At 56.6% G+C, this 18479-nt stretch overlaps 1 protein-coding gene across 1 annotated transcript in view; it reads right to left on the bottom strand.

Moving 5' to 3' along the window:
- The window catches only part of LOC147600340 (axonemal central pair apparatus protein HYDIN-like), a 39533-nt gene extending 26741 nt beyond the window's left edge, over nucleotides 1-12792 (bottom strand). Inside the window, exons 1-9 of the mRNA XM_086751229.1 lie at nucleotides 12720-12792; nucleotides 9607-9670; nucleotides 9167-9425; nucleotides 7111-7254; nucleotides 5803-5946; nucleotides 4654-4967; nucleotides 2900-3047; nucleotides 1987-2196; nucleotides 967-1104 (exon numbers count right to left, since the gene is read on the bottom strand). Of these exons, the coding sequence (XP_086607355.1) occupies nucleotides 967-1104; nucleotides 1987-2196; nucleotides 2900-3047; nucleotides 4654-4967; nucleotides 5803-5946; nucleotides 7111-7254; nucleotides 9167-9425; nucleotides 9607-9670; nucleotides 12720-12792 (1494 nt within the window). The remainder of the gene's footprint in view (nucleotides 1-966; nucleotides 1105-1986; nucleotides 2197-2899; nucleotides 3048-4653; nucleotides 4968-5802; nucleotides 5947-7110; nucleotides 7255-9166; nucleotides 9426-9606; nucleotides 9671-12719) is intronic.
- Nucleotides 12793-18479: the final 5687 nt, after the last annotated feature.

Raw genomic sequence — 18479 nt, 5'->3', positions numbered from 1 at the left:
CCTCTGCACACTGGGCTGGACCCTCAGCTCCCGGCTCCCCTCCACGCTGCAGGGAGAAGCTGCTGAGCGGGACACATCCTGCCACTTGGTCTCCTGTGCCCTTACTGCAGCACACAACACAGCTGCAGCGAAAGCCAGCCCTGCCAAGCTGCCCGGGCCCATGAAGCAACTACAGCAACCACTGCCCGGGCCCAAGCAGAGCTGTGCTTTCGGGAGCTCGCGGGAAGGGGGCATCAGCGTCTCAGCCCTTTTCGGAGACAGGCATGAGGAAACGTGAAAGCCATTTGGCTTCCTCTTCCCATTGCACAAAGGGACATAGATAGGAACACTGCTTCAGCTCAAAGACACCCACGCAGAACGGAGAAGCTGGGATGGTGGGGTGCTGCAAACTCCTCTCCTTGCTATTCCACAGCCCCGCTCCTCCCTGGCCCCCCTCACTGCCCCACAAAGCTGCTGCAGAGCAGCAAAGCTGGAGCAGTGAGGGACCAGTACAGGGGCTGTCACCATTTCTGGCAAAGGACCTTCACGCCCAAACAAGAAAGTATTTCAGTCTCCCCTGCTTAGTGCTGGCAGGGGGCAGGCAGGGTTTGTGCAGGCTCGGACCAGGAATAAGTCCTGTCCAATCACACAACCGGGGGAAGGCGACCCTCAGCAGAGTCTGCGCCATCCGGCTCCAGCGCCAGCATGAGCAGAGAGCTCAGCAGCTGGGGGCCAGAGAGCTCCCAAGCACTCGTGCCTCCCGCCGGTGGGTGCTGTGTGACAGCAGGGCCACCCGCCAGCAGCGGCCGTTAAGGAACTCTCTCAGGCCCGCACCTGCTTGACCCTCTCTGCCCCCCAGCAGCAATTGCTTACAGCCCTGTCTCTCCTGGCTGCTTCTGTGGGTCTTGTCTTTTTTCCCTTTTTTCCCTCTCACCCTCTCCTGGGCAGCCTGAGACAGGCCCAGGGTTCATCGCTTGTGCTACTCACCGTGCTGGGCACAACCAGGGGCACGCCGGGCAGCGGGCTGTCTGCAGTGGCCGTGCTGGGGCTTAGCACCGCGTAGGTGATTCCCACCTTGCCGCTGTTCTGCAGGGTGAGCTCTGCTTCCGCGACTTTGTGAAACGGCTGAAGAGAGGGCAGAGGAGCGGGAAGTTACACACACCAGCCTGCTGCTGGGAGTCTCCTGCTGCTTGCATTGGGATGAGAGCAAATGAACACAACGCAAGAGAGAAGCAGGGACTGCAGAGAAGATACGGGCACTTGACTCTCCCAGGTCAGGCTGGGGAGCCCACAGCCACAGGGTAGCTCTTAGCCCTGCACAGGAACAGAGAGTGATGGCGGCATGCAGAGGGGCAATACCAACCATAGACAGATCAGTAATCAAGAAACCAAAGAGGATGCCAGCCCTCTGCACTTCAAGGTGTCATCTAACAGCTGGCTGAAAGAAAGGAGGAGGCACCAAGACATTTCAGAAGAACAGGCACCCGCACGCAAGTATTTGCAGAGCTTGCAGTGACAGCGACAAAGGGAGATGGACGTGCAACATGTACAGGGCCAACAGCTGGAAATATCTGGGGGGTTTTGAGCTGAAAAGAAGCAAAGCAGGGATCATTGTGGGACATTCTCTCCAGCTACAGTGACGGGAAGCCCAAGTTCACTTCCTCCCTGGTTTACTGTGTTGGTTAATCAAGAGCATGGAAAGAGAGCATCTCCTTGGACCTCAGGCTTTAGGAGCGGATCAGTGGATGGATGTCTTGGGGCATGTCCCCCTGGAGATCACCTCTGGGATCCTGCCTGCCCCAGGAGGCAGCATGAGTGACCTTGAAGAGGAGGAACTGCCAATTTTGGGGGAGCAGGGGTGGAGATGGCCATCAAAACCCAGCCTGGATGCAGGACGTATCACTCAAAAAGTAGCTGGGAAGGGGAGAGAGCCCTGGACCTAGGTGGCAGCAATGCGCTGGTGGTGGTTTCGTGACAAGGACCTCTGCCAAGAGAAGTGCACGGTACCTGCAGCCCGTAGTCAATCTCCATGACGTCTAGGTGGTAGCTGATGAGCGAAGCCTCCCCACTCAACGCCATCTTGTAGGTCGGGCCTCCCTCCACCCTGCACAGCGCCATGGCGCGGGCAACAATGTTGGCGTGGCCAAAGAAAGTGAAGGTGACTCGCTGGCTCTCGCCTGGCTGCAGCACACCGTGCAGCGGCAGGATGTCGAAAACCTGGAAGCGAGGGAGGAGAGATCAAGATGTCGAGCACTGAAATGGGTGCAGAAGGGGAGCCATGGCTTGGAGAAAAGGACAGACATGGCTGGAGGGACCTCTCCCTCAAACACAGGCAAAATCATCCTCGTCTCAGCCTGCATCCATTCCACTTTCCAGCACAGTAACCACGGGAAAAATTTTCTCCCTTGCTCACTCATTAAGGCATTCATTAATACACTACACTGAAGTACTTTGGAGGTCTCCTGGCAGCAACAAATTCTCTCTGCTGCCTTTAGAAACAGGTTTTACTGCCTTTAGAGAAACACAAAGACTTGGAGGTGAGAGCCCTAGGAGCCCCTAGGAAGACTCCAGCCCAGCTCCTCTGACTCCTGATGCTTTGCACTCTCTCTCTGATTTGCATGCTGCTCTCTCTCAAGACGCTACAGCAAAATCTACTGCAGAAATTTCCTGCTGACCACTCGATTAGAGACAAGATGGATAATGCCCTCCATGGGTGCAGCAGAGGTAATGCCCTCCATCAATCCTATGACACGTCCCGCACAGCCTCTCCAGTGACCAGTCGCTGCAGCAGTGTTGTGGGATGTGCTTGGAGGGGTGCAAAGCTGCTCTGTGAGCAGCATCGAGAGCCACCCGTGGGAGCGGGAGCTGCGTAACTGCTTGCCACACTGGAAATGCAGGAGAGAGACACATTCCTACTTACATCCTCTGCTCTCAAGGCGAGGGGCTCTGCCTCCCCCAGCTGCCTCAGTTCCTTCATCCTCACCGGGCTCTGAGTCTTGATCCTCGCCACGCTGCCCGGGGATGACGCGCCTCGCTGCTGGAATAGCGCTGGTGCGGGCAGCTGGTAACTGGTTGCAAGGAGAAGTGGAAGAGGACAGAGGTGAACGCCTTGTGGGGAGGTAAGAAGCGCAGCAAGAAAAGACACATGAACTGTGCAAAAAGGTGACACTGAGACACAAAGGGGCAGATCTGGACAGCGATGAGCTACAACAGACCCCCCAGTGCCCTCCTGAAAGCACCCACCCCTGCAGACCGTGCCTTCCACACCCAGAGGGCCTAAGTGAGAGAATCTGCAGCTCTACTGGATATTTCTCCTGAAATTTCCCTTGACAATTACCCACAGCTGTAGGTCCGTCCAAGCAAGCAGCAGTGCTGGTAGCGTTCTCTAAGTGCGATCAGGCTGGAGCAGGGATGGAGCCTGCTTGTACTTAAACCCTAGTCTAATTCAGCAGGAGATGGCAGAGGCCTCCAAGCAGAGCTTACAGCCCTGCTCCTCCTTCCCTGCCCACCTCCCTCCACCTGCTCTTGCAGACCTCCCTCTGCCTTTTAGGGTCTGTTCTTGAAGGCGCCGTGCATCAAGAAGGGCCACACTGAAGACTTGTTGTTACTTGGTAAGGCTCAGCTGTGAACGGGCTACCCCAGTTCCCAGGACTTCTCCCCCAAGCCCTGCTCGGAGCAACAGCTCATTTCCAGGTCCAACAGCTCGTCTCCTCCGGGCCAGATCCCAGTTCCCTCAACAAAACTGTTTCGTGGTGATCTCTTGTATTTGGAATAGCAGCACTTCCATGTCCAATGGTAAACTTGGCTTTGTTTCCTACAGCGTTACAGCAACATCGTTTGCTGCTGTAATTAAAACTGTCCAGACCAGACGTTTGCCCTGTGCAGAGAGGCCACAGCGGGAGGAACTGCTAGCAATGTGTTGAGAGATGGGCTCCAGCGCAACTGGAAGACTGGTCCTGGGCTTGGAACCCACAGGCCAGCGCTGGACAGCCCTGCTCGCCAGGGATGCTCAGACAAGTCCTCCCGCCAACATCTACAGCTGTACCCGAAGCCACAGCAGAACCTGCCGTTTGCTGTGAAACACTCAAGAGCTGGTTCGTGAAGGTGACGTGCACGTTAACAGATGGAAACTCACTTCACCAAGGTGCTGTTTGCCTCAGGCCACCAAGCTCTGAGAAAGCAGCTTTCCACGCCAGCTTTCCTTCCCAGGGGAACCAGTACAGAGGCTACAGCCAAACAGCAGCAAGAGGCTGAGACAGCAGCACAGCGTGCTGGTGGCAGTGCCGTTGTAGCTTCTTAGTACGAGACGACAACAAACAGAGTTGGCAGGGAAGGAAAAGAGGCCACATGATACATCTGCTTGTCCAAGGGCCTAAGCATGGCTTTGTAGCTCCAGAAATAAAGCAGGATTCTAGCTTACGGCTCTGCAAAACGTGCTGGTAGTATCCTACAGCCCCAGCTTGGCTGGAGAACATTGTCTCCTTCCCAGCATCAAACTGGTGAAGATCACCTGTTTGCTGAGCATCTCCCCTGACCACAGCTGGCAGGTGTTATTTCCACAAGGCAAAGTGGAAAGCAGTTTGTCAGGTCCCAGGCAAACAGCCTTGGTCTTTGCCAAGGACAGGCAGGACATCAGGAAGAAGAGCTTCAAGGAGAGGGCAGAGGTGCACATACCTCCTCCGGCTCACGTGGCTGTTTGGCAGGAGCATCCAGTGGTACCGGACAGGAAGCGGGCTGCAGTTGGTCATCTCGACGTAACGCTCCTGTTCGGTGTCATTCAAGATGCCGCCAAAGTCCAGGGCCGTGGTCTGGATGCGGAGACTGGGAAAGTAGACCTCTCCCCTAACGGGGACCAGCTCCACATGCGGGTGCTCTAGAAACTGTATCTTCAGAGTCTTCTCTGCTACCCGGCTATTCAAATCCTTTTCATAAGCAGGGTTAAAGCTGATGAAGAGATGAAGCTCCTCCCCTACCTCCAGCTTCATGGGCTGCAAGGAGATGAAAAGTATTCACCACCAGCTGATGAAGTCCCAAGGTCTGAGGGCATAAAACGTGTCAATGCTCAAAGTGTGACCCCTACGTGGGCTTCAGGTCATGCTTCATTTTCTGGACAGTGTGCACCTGACCGCAAGCACCACAGCAGTCTTCTCTGAGACTGCCTCAGGCTCACATCTCTGTGCTCTGCATCGATAGCGATACAAGGGGGAAAGAAATATTGTTCTACTGTACTCGGAACCCACCAAAGCTGTATGCTGAGTACATCACCAAAGGAGCACTCTGGCAAGCCAGGGCCTTTTCCCCTGACTCTAGAAAAACTTCTTTATCCTCACACTCAACACAAGCACAACAGCACTGCGTCCTCACCCTTGCCGGGGCTAGTCACCAGCACGGCACAGAAGTGGTGGCCGTGCCTACAACAACACGTGTTTAGCAGGGTCCACGTCCCACACCTTCCACTAACAGCAGGGCAGGCACCAGGCTGAAGGCAGAGCTGCCCTCCAAGAGAGCAAGCAGCTCCAGAAGTGGTCTGAGGATGGCGGCTGGAGAGCTGGGACGGCTTCCAAGAGACGCCTTTACTACCCGGCTTGCCCAGACCTAGTTGCCTGCTGCCTTCTCTCCATGTCTTAGAGCCAGGTGTGTTTCCCCAATTCAGATGATATTCTGTTTCCTTCAGCAGCTCGTCTCAAATCTGATTTAGTTCAGGCCAGTCTACTGCTGACTCTAAAGTATCAACTTCTCTACTGGAGGGCCTCCCACCAGAAACGCGCCACCACACTCCTCCCTCTCCAACACCCACCAGCAGGAAGGTCCACGGCTGCTCACCTGGACATCTGCAGGGAGGGGCTGCCGGTGCGCATCGCAGATGAAGAAGGGTTGCTCTAAGGCCAGGACAAGGCTGACTGGCAGGGAGGAGTCGTTTTTTAAAGAAAGAGACTTGTACTGAAGGCAAAGGACATCACTGGGTTGCTACAGAAACAGAAGACAAGGGGAAAAAATCAAGTTCAAGTGGCCATGGACCTCCTTCCCTTTCTGACGCATTGCAACTTTTTCAACCCCAGACATGCATACATCTCTATTTACGATTTTCATTAGTTTGTATCCTTCCAAAAGTTTTTCCTCTAAGACTATCAGATGCTCTCCATGTTCAGAAACTGCAGCATCCCGTGTGGGGACAGCGGAGGGAATAGGATTTACCCTGTAGTGGAGAGCCTGCAGTAGCCTGAGGTTAGTTTGGAACATTTACACGCACACACAGTCAGCGAGAAACCTCAGCTGCCCGGTAGCAACCTGTCTCCTGAGGCCCCTGCTACAGGGGGCATTGCTCTGGGTTTCCTGCATGGTTTATAGAAACCAGACAGTGTCTGGGAAACTAGTGCTGTGCGTGCTGATATCAAACAGCTGCAGTGCCATAGCCCTCCATAAATCGGAGCGCGTGGCGTCAAGCACACCACAGGCAGACATCAGGGAGAGCTGAAAAGCTTCTAATTAAATCTGGACTGCCAGCTCACAGGATTTTGTGCTTCTCAGGATGCCTGGGAACCAGAGGAGACACCTGAAAACACAGAAACTAAACACTGAAATATCTTCTCTTTGTCAGACCCATGTTTATCTCACGGGAGAGGGAAAGTTCACGCAGGAGTTGGGATCCAGAGACTAAAGGGCACCTGAATTGGGTTGTTCTCAGCGCTGCAGCTGAAGACGTCTGCAGGTCCTTTGAAGAAGGTGAGTGTTGGGGAAATGCGAAGAGCTAGCATCCATACCAATGTCAGAGAAGGCAAAGAGAGACAAGAGATGACAGGTTTTGCTCATCACCCTGAGGAGCTGACAGCAATCTCAGTTTTCCTCTGCTTCCCTACAGGACTGCTGTTCAGACTTCACCGTGCCTTGGAGGATCCTCAAGAACCTCCCTTCACACTGACTGCAGAACCTTGTGTCTCTCTGGATGTGGCCATGATCCCCTTCAGCGCAGCAGCTGTCATCTCAGTTTTACTTGGCTGAAGTTAAAAAGAAGTCCCGTCTCTGACTTGGAGAAGCTCTTTCATTTCCTCCTTGAGCACAAGCACACGCACCCCACAGGCTTTCAGGCCTCGGCCACGCTATTAAATGCCAGGATGCAGTCCCGAGACTTACCTTCTCCACCCGGAAAGTGATTGCCCTGGAGGACATTTGCAGGACGGGAGCAATGAACTCGCACGTGACGTCCATGTGCATTATCTGCCTCTTCCTTCCCTCCCTTCCCACGATGGCGTGACACAGCAGCCGCTCCTTCACCACCTGTGTGCAAGAGTCGCAGGTCACCCGGCGGGTGCTAGCACGGCATCCAGAACACACCCTGCATTTACCATCACCCAGCCACGGACCGTACTGCTGCCATGAAGTGACAGCCACTGGTCTCCTCAAGAGCCCCCTTTTCTTTTGATGCTGCTTCCTATTTATTCTGCACGCCAGTGTCCATAATGCTACACCCCAACGTCCACAAAAGGCACCTGTGAGTCACCTGCTGCCTACAGCCGTAATAATCCCTGCCACAAAGGATTATTGCTTTGATGTGCCCCCTTGCTAAGCACAATACGTACGGAGAGCTGTTGGAGCTGATTAAAAATATAGAACCATATGAAGGGAAGGAGGTGCTGGAAGGGCCAACGCCAGCAGACCCTGCCTTGGAAGCTTAGTGGAAAGGATCCATGGAAAAACCCAAGGAGCCAGCCTGCTTTCAGGTCAAGAGGGGATCACTCGTGTACTCTGCCCTCCTAAAGCACCCCAGGAAAGAGAGGTCTTGGCCTTCACAAGAAAAGCCTCTGCTTAAGCCAGATGCTCTTACATTCAGGACTTTTTCCTCATTTCCCATGGTTTCACTTCTCCAATTCCTCCTTTCATTTCTCACTCTTCCTTCTTGTACACCACCACAACCCAACTCCTCCTCTGAGCCTACAGCCTTCCAAATCATCTGTGTCGCACGGGCAAGGCAGGGAGTTGGGCTTCTGACCAGCCTGAGGAGTATTAAGTTCTCAAGACCCAAGGAAGGTGGAAAGCCCACTCCCAGAGTCTTGGCTTTGACTGCAGGAGCCACAAAGCCACAGCTGTGCCCACAGATGCCCTTTCAGCTTTCCAGGCAAGACACCCTCACCAGTGCCCTGAGCACTTTATTTCCTTTCTGGTACCTTTGTCTCCTCTTCAGCTAAACCTGTGGGCTCAGAGCTGCACTGGGACAGTCTCATCACAGTCAGCGAGGGGAGTAATCAAGTCTTCTTCAAGCTACCACTGAGGCAACGCTTTCAAACAACCTTCAAACCACTCATACCAGCAGGAGCTTAATGCAGATTTAGTTCCCATTCGCTTAAACATCTGTGCCCAGGAATGCTGCAGGCAGGGAATGCGCAGCAGGGTTAGCCGGCAGCTTCTCTGCGGAGCTGGATTTCCCCTGGAAAGAAGGGGCCTGGGAGGAGAACAGCCAGCAATCCTGCTGACATTTCCCTCTCTGAGCTGCCATCCAAGGGTGCCGCAAGACCTGGCTGCCCTTGGGACAGCGGGGCTGGCTGCGAGACTGGGGCAGGCAGTTATGGAAACACTGACAAAAGTCAAGCTGTCAAATACAGTGATCCCTGGGAACAGTTTCCCACGTGGGGACCATCACTGTGATCACCAGAGCTGGCACAATGTGCTTGTTTTTCTCCTCCAGGACTTAGAGCTAGAGCAGCCCTCTGTCCATCTTTGTCTACAGAGGAAAAAAATGTCGTTCCCAGACACTCCCTCCCTTCACCGGTGTTTTGTTTTATTCGCTGCTTCCCCCAGAAGCTTTGCATTTTTTTTTTGCATTTTTCTTTACTTTCTGCCTGTGCTCCTAGTCAAAGTGTAGCATCTTTTCTCTGCCTTTCCCTTCCACCTCAGCACGTGACACCTCGTAACCTGCCGTTTGCCCCTGAGCTAGTAATGCTTCCTTCTGCCCATCTTTTGCTAGCAGCAAGGTGGGTTTATGGTAGCTACAGAAACATGAAAAAGCCTTAGCAACTGATGGTGGCCAGCAAGGAACGCAACTGGTACCGCCATGGTGGCAGCTTGCTTGTGCCACTACAACAGTTCCTTGAAAGCACTTGCTCATTTTCTCAGGGAAATGTCAAGGGGCTGCAGAAGAAGTCCCAGCGCAGGTGATCTGATGGGAAAGGCTCAGCCCTCGGGGCAACCTCACCTGGGGAGTGCTGGAGAAGCCTTCCAGCACCATCTCCATGCTCTGGCCTGGCATCAGCTCCATCCTCAGAGGATGGAGCTTAAACACAGGGCAGGCAGGCTTGCGGCTCTGCAAGGAAGCTTTGCCCTTGGTGTCTGTGATGGCAGGCAGACGGTCACACCGGTGAGATGGGGCAAAACCTTCCATTGTCCCACAGAGATGATGAGTGTGTCCTCCTTTCTTCATTGTCTTGAAAGAGTAACAGCAGCACGGAACCAAGCTAGAAGAGAAGCAGAGATGGAAAATGTCATGGGAGCTGCCATTTCCAAGGAGTCCCTCAGCCTCAGCACCCCCACGGCCTTAGCGCACTGCACACTGCGCAATAAAGCCACCTCCAAAAAGGCTGACCCAGCTCAGAGCTTCAGCAAAAGCCAGACCTTGGCTGCCCCTAAGTTCATCACCATCCACTAGCTGGTCTGTTTGCCTCATGGAAGAAAAGCTGCGTGAAGAACATCATCTCAGTTGCTGTGGACAGAGCAACACCAGCCTTTGGCGCTTGAGACCCAGAGCATTTTTCCAAGGTGCTTCCTGCAGGTCTCGCTGCTTCGGATGCCGAGCTGGCCTGTCCTGGCTGCCTGGATGGCAGAACAGCTTGGCTGCCGTTTCACCTTCCCCTTGGGAGCTGCTGCCTCAGCTGGCTTCCTCTGAAGATGCTATTTGGGAGCTGCAGGGTTTGCAGCCTCATCTGCCCACCTGGATGCTGGGCTGGCCCCCGTGGTGGGGTCCCTGCCCTGGCACCAATGTTATCCACATCGGCCCCCCATCCCTTAGGGAACAGCCAACCGCCACTGCCCCACACCTACCGCCCTTTGCCTCAACAGTGCAGCTGCTTTGAGCTTTAGGAAGACGCACTGTGAGAACACAGGATCAACAGACGTTTCCCCGAGATTAACGCTGCAGTGACATTGTAAGATAAATAACTACAGCTAGACAGAAAGCAAAATGAATATGCAATGGAAATGGATTCCTTCGTGTACAAGAAACACTCACTGTGTCTTTTAATAGATTCACCTCAATAACCCGGTTTTGCCCACCCAAGGGATGCCCATCCTCAGGAGAAGGTTATTTCCCCCTCCAGTCTCTCTTCTGGAGCGCGCGCCAAGGGAAGCTACTTTATCGCTGCTGGCTCCCCAACAAGGGTGGCCAGGTTTGCACAAAGGCTCAAGGGCAGAGGAAGCCAGGACTGCTCAAATCCCACCGCAGCAGCCACGTGGCTGGGCGATACTGCTGAGAGCATGAAGAACAGCTCTGCAAAACCGGTTGATCAAAAGCACCAAAGTCTTCTTTCCCAAGAGTTAGGTAGCGCTTCTCAACAGCCCCTGAAGGACTGAAGCACTCACTTCTGTTTCTGGAAGACGACAACCAAAGCAAAACCTGTCAGCAGAGCTCTGCCTGCTCCCCCAGAGAGACCACAGCCACTGAGCCTCCTGAAACCACCCAAACATCAGCACCAGATGCAGTTTTGTCTCAAAGGCCAGGGATCCACACAACCCCAGGAAGGCAGACAAGAGAAGTGGCCTCAGCGACCACGTAGGATCCCACCAGCCCTCTTCTCTTGTCTCTGCATCCCGTGCGGAGCCCATCACTAGCCTCAGAGGCACCCACTGCTCTGCCATCAGCCAAGGGCTACCCAGCCAACACCTTCATACCCAGCTGGCAGCTGGCAGGTTTTCATTGACATTAATGTACAACTTCTCCTGGGATTCATGCTGACACAGGGGAGCTCGCTTGAAAAGGAGACCTGATGGCTCTGCTCCGGAGGTGAATCTGCAAGGCTGCTAACTGGCAAAGCTCATTTATCAAAGCTTGCCAACGAGCCGCGCAGGACGTTGCACCCGACAAACTCTTACAGAGGAATGGTGCTAGGCTGTCTGGATGGAGCCAGGTGTTGCATTCCCCAGGGGGACCCAGCGCAGACCACCATGCCCTGCCAGGCCAACGGCCCACTCCACAGCAGCACGATTTCCCTTTTGTTATCACCTTTTATTCCAGTTCCTCTGTGCTTTCTCCCTGCGGCACTGTCACCCTGCAATTCAGTGCAAAATCTCCAGCACAGCTGAGAGAATGACCAGGAGCCTGGTGTTAAACCTTCCTGCTCGCTCTTTAAACAAACGCCGACTCTCAGCTGACACTGAGGTGGACCAAGCTCCCTTCCAAGAGGCTGCTGGAGATCCACAGCTCCACATGCTGTCATGTACAGCTATGGCTCCTGCCTTAAGGCCTTACACTACGACTGTCTCTTCTCCCAGCATTTCCCTCTGCTCTCCTGCCTTCCCAACTTGCACCAGCTCTGCCTTTTTATTCACTCTTGGCCGGGCATCTGGCCCACATTTCATTTTGGTTCACAATGCATCAGAGCTCCCACGCAGCTGGCGACTTTGGAAGGGAAGAGCAGAACCCAAAGGACTATGAGTGGATCCCCAGGGCAGCAGCCAGCAGCCAGACGCGCGGTCAGAGCTGACTGTGCATGGCTGAATCCAGAGCAGCAGGTGAGCGAAGCCGTACCACTCCTGAGGGGCTCCTGTCAAGAGCCCATTCCAAGTTCCTGGAAATCACAGGAAGACTCCTGTGGGGATCAGATTGTCTGAGAAATCTGCACCCTCCTGGAGCAGTCCAGCCTTGCTGTTTTCCCTAGGTGTACGCAGGAACCGCTCCCCAGAAAATCACCCAAGGGTTTAAAACACAAGGGGAGTCGCGGTGAGTCAGCTTTGCAGTCCCTTCCAGCTGGGCCAGCTGTTGCACTTCTCATCATAAGCCTTCACCGCATTTTATAGACAGAGCAAGCACAAATAATCTCACCCCTCATTGACAGGCTGAGCCAGAACATGCAAAAGGCCACGTGCAAGATGAGGAGGGCAACAGCAGCAGCCGCGAGGCAGGCAGCCTCTGTCTCCTCCACGTTTAACCCACAGCCTGGATGCAGTCACAAGGGCATCCCATGGGAAGAAAGGAAGAAGTTTTGGCAGTTTGTCTTTTGGGGAGCAAAGCTTGCTCCCTGTCCAGCTCTGCGGGGGAAGAAGGGGCTCCAGCTCCCAGGCCCTGACACGGAAAGCGCTGCCGCCCCCAGGTGCCTCTCAGGCAGCAGCAGAGCCCCCACTCTGCTCCACAGGCCACCTCACCCCTCAAATCCTCCCCCAGAAAAGCAGCTTGGTCGCAGGGGAAGGGATCCCACAGGAGGGGAGCACAACCTGCTCCCAGGAGAGCTTTGTCAGGCCCGAGGTGGCCCTGGCCCAGGCGCAGCCCTGCCTCTCTCCCCCCTCTCACACAAGGGGTGCCCCCACACCGCTGCGTGGGACAGGGGGTGTCAGCCCTCCGCGAGCTCCCCCACAGCCCTGGGTCTCTGCCCAGCCGCGCTCCCCAGCCCCTCCTCCCGACCCTCAGCAGCCTGGGCTCAGCGGCACCGACGGCTGCCCTCCCTCTTTCAGAGGGGACAAGACGCAGCCACGTCAGCACGGGGGTGCTCACCAGCATCCCTCACCTTTCCCACGCCGCGGGGACACCGAGGCACACTCACCCGCTTGATCCCAGCTCTCAGCCGGACTGTTGCCCTCGTTCCCGTAGCAACAAGGGCATCCCAACACCGCCATGGCGACAGCAGGGACACAGAGGGGAGGAGGCGGCTTCGGAACACCATGGCGGACACGGAGGCAGAGGGGACGGGGACACTCAGCGCCCACCCACTCCCGCAGGAGCAGCGCACGCCATCAGCAGGGATCTCTGACCCGCTCCTTGCTGCCCCAGCGCCACAGAAACCAGCCGCACTTCCCTCCTTTGCTGGGGCAGGCACACCAGAGCGCCTGGCTAGCAGGGCCTCATCTCACAGCAGCAACAGCAGCTCAGGGAAAGCACACAATGGCCACTGCAGGCATCTCTGACATTGCCGCCAGCACAGCCTCCCCGCTCCAGCACAGCCACATCCCTCGGGGTGTTACCCTGAAACACAGCAGCGGCCAGAGAAACTCATGGCAGGACCCAAAGGCTTCCTCCCAGCTCTATCACCTGTGCCAGGGCTCAGACCAAGCCAGCTAGCCTGCAGGACTGACCGTGAGCAGAGCCACACACCATCTGCAAACACCCACTCTGGCCCAATATGCCAAAAGCCAAGTCCCACACAGCCCACAGAGGTGCCAGCGCTGCCCTCAGAAGGGGCCAGCTGCTCTTCTCTCCGGCACGCTTGGTGATAACTTGGACCCTGCTTCAGCCCGCTGCCCTGCTCTGCTGGCACCTCGCACCTCCCAGCCTGCCCGTGGCAGGGCTCTGGGCACAGGCTGACACCCACGCGCACAGCCAGCACAGCCGGCCCTGTCGCTCTCACAAAGCACCCCAAGAAGCACAGCCTGATACACACAGCTCTCCACTCTCTCCTGAACCCAGGCTCCCCCTGACTCCCTCACCCAGGAGCTCCACACGGCCTCCGCGCTCCATCGCTCTGCGCACCGGGGCTCCCTTCAAACGGATGCGTTTCACCCGAGTGCCCCTGCCCAGGGCTCTTGGGCAGGCTCTGGCACGGGGCTCAAGGGAGGTCAGTGCCTGCTGACTGTGGCTCAGATCCCTCATCTTCATCTCACGGCCAGAGATGCTTCTGCAGCTAAGGAAACAGAACTGCTTGGCTGGCCGTCACGAGCACAGCGGGAAACTCCAGTTGCATAAGATGGCAAACCAGAGCACTTCCAAACCAGGTCTCTGCAGATTAACTTCTGCTTCACAGGGAGCATCGCCGCTATTTCAGTAAGACTCCGTCCACGACACTGCAAACCCTGAGCCCTGGGCAAATCCCACGGGACGTCCAAGTGGCAAATACTTAAAAACAGCGCGTCGGCTATTCATCTTCCCCACGTTTCCTCTCAGACAAAAAGGCCTTGCCTCAAGAACTGGCCCTGAGTAGCACCGCAGTCATTAACGCGCTTCCCCTGGGAGCGTGTGCACTGCGATCCTGAGCACGGCCTGAGCTCATCCTCCGCCCACCATCCTTTCAGCTCAGAGTCAGATGTTACCTGTGGGCCAATCCGTTTTTCCTTCTCTTCCCTACGCTGCTGCAGAGATGAGCCAGACACAGGGAAACACAGGGCTCCCAGGTCGGGTCAGCAGGGCAAGATATGACCTGCAGTTCTTCCCAGCCACTGCTTTCCGTCCGTCAGCCTCAGAGCAGCAGACAAAGGACAGCGCCTTCAGCCCCGTTTCACCAGGCAGACATTGCCATCTGGATACCACGGCCTGGTTATTTCCCTGCATGTTCTCATCCAGATGAAGACCCCGCAAGACCTGACAGAGGTTGCAGCAGCTTGAGGCAGGTCAGTCTTTCTGGCCGTGAGCTACATTAGCAGCAGAGAGAAGCACCTTCACCTCTTCTCTTCAGGGCAGCAGTATTCCCCTGGGAACTCCTCCTGGCTCATGACATGGGGCAGGGTCACACAGCCAAAGGATCTGTAGGCACAAGGCAGGGCTTCACACAAGGGCAGTTGGGCCAGGACCTGGAGAATTCAGATGGCTCAACAGCACAAATCCAGACCCAGAGGGGCCCTTCGGGGCCCACGAGCTTGGCAGAAGCGGCCGTTTCAGCCACAGGCACAGCTCTGTGTCCCCACAGACGCCGTGGCTGGCACTGCCCACACGCCAGCGCTCTCATTTCAAGGGACCCCACCTCCCTGGGGCTGAAGCAGCAGCAGCGGCCTCTGGCCTGGTCTGACGCCAACCGACGGCGCTGCAGACGGAAAGGCTGGGGACGGATGGGCACACTGTGCGCTGCAGAGCACTGCGCCCAGCTGTTCTTGCAGGAGCACAGGCCAGCGGGTGAATTTGGCCTCAGCGCGCAAGAAATCCTCTTTCTTCTGCCGGCCAGGCCGCTGCGCTGCACAGCTCGGCCTCCATCTGATTGGCGGCCCGGGCTGTCACTCTCTGCAGGCACAGTGCCCGCCCTGCCCTGGGGCGATGCTTCCTGGGATTGGCTCTTTGCTCACTGTCAATCACGTGACTTGGCCCCGCCTACTCAAATGGCACTGGCTGTCCTGGGCCCACTGGCGCCCCCCTGACTTCTGGGCGGGCGTTGCCAGGCAACGGGCTGGGCCTCCCGCGTTTAGGCCCTCAGGATGGAATTTGGGCCCCCAGAAAAGGCCGGGGGTCAGAGCAGACGGGTTGGGACCCGAATAGTGAGGATTTTGGCCCTAAAAGTGGGGCGGTGGGCACTGACAGGATGGGCTGGTGCTACAAATGGCGCTTTGGGCCCTGAAAACGAGGGGAACCTCTTGGTTCCGACCCGAGCTGGCTTTGGTGCCCAATGGCTCCGCGCCGTGCACCACCCAGAGCCCTCAGCTGCTCCTCTGGGACACGCCTGCCAGCCCCGCCACCAGCTTTCCTGCCCTCCTTTTGACACCGCGGGTACGGGACAGCGAAATAAATTGCTGTGGGTAATGAAAGACACATTGTCCCTTAAAAATGAGACTTTCCAGATCACGACTCGGGGAGGCTGTGCCAGCCCAGAGCACACAGGAGGTGTCCACCTCTGTGCACGGGGACAAACTTGGCAGGATGCGAGTGCTTTTTCGTGCTGTGGGCTGTCTCAGGAGGGGGCAGGTTGCCTAACGCGCCTCTCCCCTTCCTCCCCTCCGGGTTCTTGTGCTCCAGTGGGGCAACGGGGGCTTTGCTGCAAGGACACCCCGGGTCAGCGTGACGCGCGGATCAAACTCTACAAGTCGGAGTGAGTTACAAAGCAGGCATGTTTATTCGGCGCCGGGTGCGTGGGGGATCGCTCCTCCAAAAGCACGCACACCGACAGCACATTTTATCCAAAATTTATCTGGTGCAGGTACACACATCCATAGGATTGCACAATACAGACATACATGTGCCTGAGCGAGGCGGGGCTATTAAAAAACCACTTGCGTTAGCATTTCAGAGCTGTCTCTGGTGGTCGTTCCCTTCTCCAGGGGTCTGATCTTCCTGGAGATGAGCTTCAGTCGTTCACCCACGCTCTCCTTTCACTGGGGCATTTCAGCAGTTTCCCACTTCTGACCGAATCTGAACTGACATTCTGTCCTTTGCTAGACATATCAGTCCTTGACAAATACCAGTTTCTTGACAAATTCCAGTCCCTGACAAGCTGAAGTGAGTTTCAAGGCAAACAGGATTGCTAGGCATTGTCTAGCAGTCTCCTAAATCAAGCGATATTTCGCAGGCAGTCTCCTAAATCAAGCGATATTTCGCAAGCAGTCAGTCTCCCAAATCAAGCGATATTTCGCAGGCAGTCTCCCAAATCAAGCGATATTTCGCAGGCAGTCTCCTAAATCAAACAATATTTCGCAGTCAGTCTCCAAAATCAAGCGATATTTCGCAGGCAGTCTCCTAAATCAAACAATATTTCGCAGTCAGTCTCCTAAATCAAGCGATATTTCGCAGTCAGTCTCCAAAATCAAGCGATATTTCGCAGTCAGTCTCCTAAATCAAGCGCTATTTCGCAGGCAGTCTCCCAAATCAAGCGATATTTCGCAGGCAGTCTCCCAAATCAAGCGATATTTCGCAGTCAGTCTCCCAAATCAAGCGCTATTTCGCAGGCAGTCAGTTCCCTGTGCCCGCCCCGGGCACCCTCCTGCGGCCAGAAGGAAGGACGGAGCCCTCGCTCTCCCCAGGGGGGCCGACCACGGCCCCTCCCTTCTGTCCCGGGGGCTCCCCAGCGCTGCCAGGCCCCGCGGGGCTGCAGGGCCCAGCGCAGGCCGAGGCGCCAGGGCCTCCTGGGGCTCAGGGCAGCTTCAGGCGTCTCTGGAGCGCAGGCGCAGCTGCCCCCGGGCTCCTGCAGATGCACTTGTTTGCCTATTTGAGGGGAGGGCCCGGGGCTCTCAGGGAGGGAGCGTGGCCGAGGATGCGGCTCTCGCCGCGGGGAGCCAGGGGGTACAAAACCCAAACGCCCGCTCAGGCTGGGAGGCCCACAGGAAAGGTGGGAACAGCCAGGAGAGCTGGGCCGCCTGCCGGGGCGGGGCGTGCCGGCGGCACCAATCACGGCTGGCGGGAGAGCAGCACGTGCACGATTGATAAGCTGCCTGACCCATCACTTGATGGGAGGGGCAAGGGGCACATCCCACGCAGCCAATCAGAGGACGCAGCGCCTCAGGTGAAGGGCGGGCACTGCAGCCCAGCAGCCTGACCCCCCCGGGGGCCAATCAGAGGCAGCATCCACACAGGGAAGGGCAGGCCCAAACCAGGGCAGAGTGACAGCCAAGGATCCAATCAGAGCAAGACGAGGGCAGAGTGACAGACCTAGGCAACAATCAGAGACAGAAAAGAGAAGAGTGACAGCCCAGCGAACCAATGAGAGGCAGAGGAGGGCAGAGTGACAGCCCAGCAGACCAATCAGAGCCAGCTAAGGGCAGAATGACAGCCCCGGGTACCAATCAGAGGCAGATGCGGGCAGAGTGACAGCCCAGGGCACCAATCAGAGCCGGCACCCCCGCAGGTGCAGGCCCCGGGCTGTGGCCGCCCGCTCCCCGACGGTGGCTGCGTGCCCCAGGCCGGCGCTGGCTCCTCAGATCCCCGCGGCCAGGGCGGCTCTGGGCGGAGCCTGGGCTGTGGCGGCGGCGCCAGGCCCGGCTGTGGGTGCTGCTGCGCGGTGCCCGGCCCGGGGAGGGCTGCTCGTGTTGGGGGGGCTGCCTGCTCTGGCCAGGGGGGCGCAGCTCGGGCTGCTGATGGCTCAGGCCCACGTTTGGGCACGCGCCACGGGCTCTCTCCTCGCCCGCAGCGTCCGAAACCAGGACAGCGAGTGTGTCCGTGGGTTCCAGAGGGGACAGCCAGGACAGCCGCTGCTCCTTGGGCTGGATGCTGGGACAGCGGGGTTTGCTGCAGCGGGGCTGGAGCAGAAGGTACCGGCTTCTGGTGGCTTCCCCAGGGTGACCCTGACTCACCAGTGCGCTCAGTCAGTGCAGCAGAGCTCAGAAGCGGTTTGGCTCTGAGCGCGTGTCGCGGCTGAGACTGCCTATTTACGTTTCAGCCGCTGCCTTGACTCATCCCGTCGCTCTGTGCGGCTGTGAAGTGACCTGAACGGCTTCCTGAAGGAAAGAGTGGCAGCAGCGGTCTCCGCAGCGTGAGGGGAAAGAATGAAGCAGCAGTTAGCAATTCCTAGAGTGCGATGAAGCTTAAAATGAATAACGACTGGCCTGGCCTGGTGGCCTGGCGCTGGAGTGAAGCAGTCCTTGGAAATCTACAGCTCTGAAGCTGAATTCCTGTCATTTCCTTTAGGCACCGCCTGCGCTTACAGCCCACTTGTAGATTTGTGTTGTCCCCCCGAAGG

The sequence above is a fragment of the Chlamydotis macqueenii genome, chromosome 6, assembly GCF_036417535.1.
Source record: "Chlamydotis macqueenii isolate bChlMac1 chromosome 6, bChlMac1.mat, whole genome shotgun sequence".
NCBI lineage: Eukaryota > Metazoa > Chordata > Aves > Otidiformes > Otididae > Chlamydotis > Chlamydotis macqueenii.
This window is presented reverse-complemented; position numbering and strand designations above follow the sequence as displayed.